This window comes from Gossypium arboreum, chromosome 10 (genome assembly GCF_025698485.1).
Source record: "Gossypium arboreum isolate Shixiya-1 chromosome 10, ASM2569848v2, whole genome shotgun sequence".
NCBI classification, from domain to species: domain Eukaryota; kingdom Viridiplantae; phylum Streptophyta; class Magnoliopsida; order Malvales; family Malvaceae; genus Gossypium; species Gossypium arboreum.
In genome coordinates, this window is record NC_069079.1 from 126,449,818 (window position 1) to 126,454,052 (window position 4,235).

At 26.1% G+C, this 4,235-nt stretch overlaps 1 protein-coding gene across 1 annotated transcript; it reads left to right on the forward strand.

Moving 5' to 3' along the window:
* The first annotated feature begins 2,835 nt into the window (after positions 1-2,835).
* Positions 2,836-4,235, forward strand: LOC108463099 (uncharacterized). The gene has a single exon (XM_017763042.2). It carries the CDS (start codon positions 3,184-3,186, stop codon positions 3,961-3,963), a length of 780 nt encoding a protein of 259 aa, XP_017618531.1. The 5' UTR covers positions 2,836-3,183; the 3' UTR covers positions 3,964-4,235.

Genomic DNA, 4,235 nt, shown 5'->3' on the forward strand with positions numbered 1-4,235 from the left:
AGTTTGAATTTTAACATTATATATATATATATACTCTTTGGCCTTTTAATATCTAATAATTGTATTAGGGTGTTTAAGGGTGAAATTGAATTGAAAAATTACAAAAGGTTAAAAAATTGAGGCAAAATGTAATTTTCTCGTATACTAATTTATAATTTCATCAATTATAATAAGAAGGTACGGAGTATATATTTGAAAACTTTGAATTCTGGGGTAGTTCTTTAAGTTTCAAAATACTTCCTTTCTTAGTTATATTTAAAGTGGGTCTCATTTCTTAAAATAACTTTTAAGCACGGTTTTCTTATTATTAATAATAATATTTAAAATAATAAACAAATTTAAATATCATGCATTAAATTATAATTAAAATCTAAAACTAAAACCTCAACACAAACCACAAAATAATATAATTACATGCAACAATCATACATATATCATATCATTATTATATAAATGAAAGGTATCGAAACATTGAATTCCAAAATATTTATTTAATTATTAGCCTATAATTATGCTACCTTAATTTAATTACATTATATAAAATTTTAATTTAATTATAATAATATATATCTCATCATTTATCATATTATTTAATAGTTTAATTTACATTATGAAAAAAATTTGATATCTTTTAAATAAGATTTTGGATACAAATCATGGGAAAAAACATTGGTCTTTATTTTGGGTTTAATCCGTTTCATATCAAATTTAATTCAAATTTAATATAATTATCGAACATTGAAAAATAACATTATTTTTCAAAATAAATTATATTATTTTAAAATTTTTAATTTTATATGAAAAAATACAGGTACATAATAGTATATCAAAGTTTTTATAAATATAATTATTACATAATTTTATTTTTCATAATTTAATATATAATAAAATTGAGGAAATAATTAAATTGAATTCCAGGTAACTAGGAATTTATTAACCTATAATAAATTGAATCCACTTCGTTTTTACGAAATAACCCTTGTAAAATAAATAAATGGAATCCTAAAGAATAAGTTGAGAAAGGGGTAGAAAAGTAAAAAGGAAGAAATGAAAAGGCCAATGAGAGGTTACTGTCCTTTTTATTGTGAAGCCATGTGAGGATCCCTCGAAGCCAGCGACCTCTCAACCATATAATTACAAATCAATTTTGCTCATCTCCCTTCTTTTATCTTTTCCCTGTGGCCCATTTTATTTTTTTATTTTTTAGTTTTGTCAAATAATATCGAATTTTCCAATAATTTATTAAATGGGTCGAATTTTTCAACTCTGAAATAAGAGGATAATGTGCTTCAGCGCACTCGAATTACTTCTTCTTGCATTGATAATAATGTTGATGCTATTTGAGTTAAAACTTAATCGAAAAATTTATTAAATTTATTCATCTTTATGATTGGGTAATCTAAATTTGATTAGGTCAATTAATATTTTTTATAATTTTGTTAAAAAATTTCTTTTATTTAATTTTAGTAATTTTTATTAATATTTTAGACATGAAAATTTTAAAATGTTTTTAATGTATGCATTAGAAAATTATATACTAAATCCTATCTAATATAAATTAATAATATGTTCCATAAAAGAAAGTAAATAATAATATGTAAAAATAAAAGTAATTTATATTATAAAGTTAATGAGTCGTCATAATATGGCTTTATAGAATAAAAATCATTTTCGACATTAATATGTTTTCCTTTACTTGAATATAGTAATAATTTTGAGGGCTACTTTGTTATTAAATGTGTTTATGGACCAGGTCACGTCGAGACTCGAATTTTTTTAAAAAAATTAAGTTTAGACTCGATTTTGGATCAACCCAACTTACTAAAAAAACTCATTTCACTATTCAAAAAATAATAGATTATTAAGAATTATATTTTTAATTGATATTTTATATACTTTTATAATTAAATTTAATTTTTTAAAAATTATTATTTAAATTGAATTCGGGCCAAACCGAATTGTCCTGAGGTGAAAAAAATCCTTGTTCAAGCTCAACCCTAGTTGGGTTGGGCTTATTGAGCTGGGCGGACTATCCGACCCTTGGAGAAAAGTATATGTTAGGAGAAAAGTATTGTAGTACAGTATGTAGAACCTCAATACCCATGGATGTTAGGTTCTAGGTAATGAATTTTAGCTAAGTACTTATTTGTTTATTGATCCAATCAAGTCATTTGATAGGGAGAACTCGACACCACTAAATATTAAGTCACTAAAAAATCCTCTATTATTACCACATTCAAAGCAATATGTAGGATACTATTCAACGTAGATGAGAAATAAGTAAATGAGAATGCCTATTTATTAGATTTAGGGTTAGACTTTCGTTAATAACATGATCTTGATATTTATAGAAGACGAATTTTCATTTCCCTATTCAAATAATGATTCAACGATTGCTATTCACACTTTAAAAATTTTAAAATACCTTGATATCCTATTCAAATATTATTCTAATTTAAAATTTTCAAAAAATTTACATAGATCCCAATGAGAGGAGAAAAATTGGTGGCATAACACACCTAATTAAAGTTTCGACACCCATAAATGTAAAGATAACATTAAAAATATATTCCAAAAATAAAATAATAACACTTATTTTGATAAAAAATCAGAATATTCAAATAAAACCCATTAAAATTATAATATATATTTTGGATAACTTGTTTCTTAAAAATATTGTAGTTATTTCACCAAAAAAAAATATTGTAGTTATCTACAAAAGTACGTACGTGATTCAGAGGTTCATGTGGTTTTTATTTTTGTTTTTTTTCTACTTTATTTTTAAAAATAAAAAACTGTTTTTTAGCTTTTTTTCATAATCATCTTAATGATTAAAATAGTGTGATTTTCAGTGAAAAGAGATAACCTTTTAGATTAAATTAATTAATTATTTTATTTTAACAAAAGGGTTTTAGAATTTAGAGCAAACACTATTATTTTTGCAGGTAAAAAAGCTGAAGGCTATGTTTCTATTCTAATGCTTTTGATGCCAAAAAAAGAAAAGTTAGAAAATTGAAAGCTTTGATATCATTTAACTCACTTTGTGGGTAGTGATGTTTCATCTTTCTGGTCAAAGTTCATATCTTTAACTTCTTATTGCATTCTGGGTTTTTTTTTCTTTTCTTCATTTGTTGGATTACTGAATAGGTGTTTTTTTTTTGGTTTGATTTTGTGATGTGAAAAATGAAATCTTTGAGCAGTGTAGGGCTTGGTTTAAGCATAGTATTTTGTTGCCTTTTTTTAGCTTTGATTATTGAGTTATATTACTTGTTATGGTGGAAGAAGAGATTAACAAGCACAAGGGATATTGAAAATGATTACAACAATCCAGCAAGTGAGCTCTTTTATATGTTTTGTTGGAAGAAGACAGCTTTGAATCCTCAAGAAATTAGATTCCAAGATCAACAACAAGACCAAGATTTGTTCTTCAAGCCCTTTGATGATGGTGTTGATGATGATGATGATGAACATGATGAGGATGGTGATGATGATGTGATAGGTCCAAGAAGGTTATTATTCACAATCATTGAAGAAACAAAAGAAGATTTAGAATCAGAAGAAGGTAAATCCAAGAAAGGGAGGAGTTTAAGTGATGTGTTGTTGAATGTTGAAACACCATATTTAACCCCACTTGCTTCACCACCATTTTTAACACCTCCACTTACACCATTAGAAGCTTCATGTTATAGTCACCATGGATTCAACAACCCTTTGTTTGAATCAACTTCATTTGCAGATTTAAATACTTTAATGAAGCCACCATCATCATCACCTCCCCCAAAGTTCAAGTTCTTACAAGAAGCTGAAGAGAAACTTCGTAGGAAGATGACATTCATGGGACAAGTTCATAACAATGGGGGTGATGATGGTCATCTTTCTCCTACATTGAAGCATCTTAAAGATGAAGAAGATGGGTCATTTATCACTATCATTGTTGATAAGAACAAAGAAAACAGGGTTTGAAAAATCACAATCAAAGGTAACTTTTCGTCTTCGTTCTTCTTCTTCTTCGTCTTCACCAGCAATGGCTATTTCCATTTCAATTAACAATATTTTTAGAGTTTTTTTTTTTTTTGTGACCAACCAAAATTTAAAACTAAAAATTCCCAATTTTTTTTAGTTGGAGGGGGATTAGTGGGGGTTTTTTGTTTTTATTTCAATCTCCATTGTCTCCTTAGCTGTTTGGTACTTTGTATTCATTTCTATAAATGAATTCATTTTACTGATGTTCTTTA

Excerpts from the sequence above, each read along its gene's own strand:
- LOC108463099 (XM_017763042.2), top strand. The coding sequence starts at position 3,184 with ATGAAATCTTTGAGCAGTGTAGGGCTTGGTTTAAGCATAGTATTTTGT.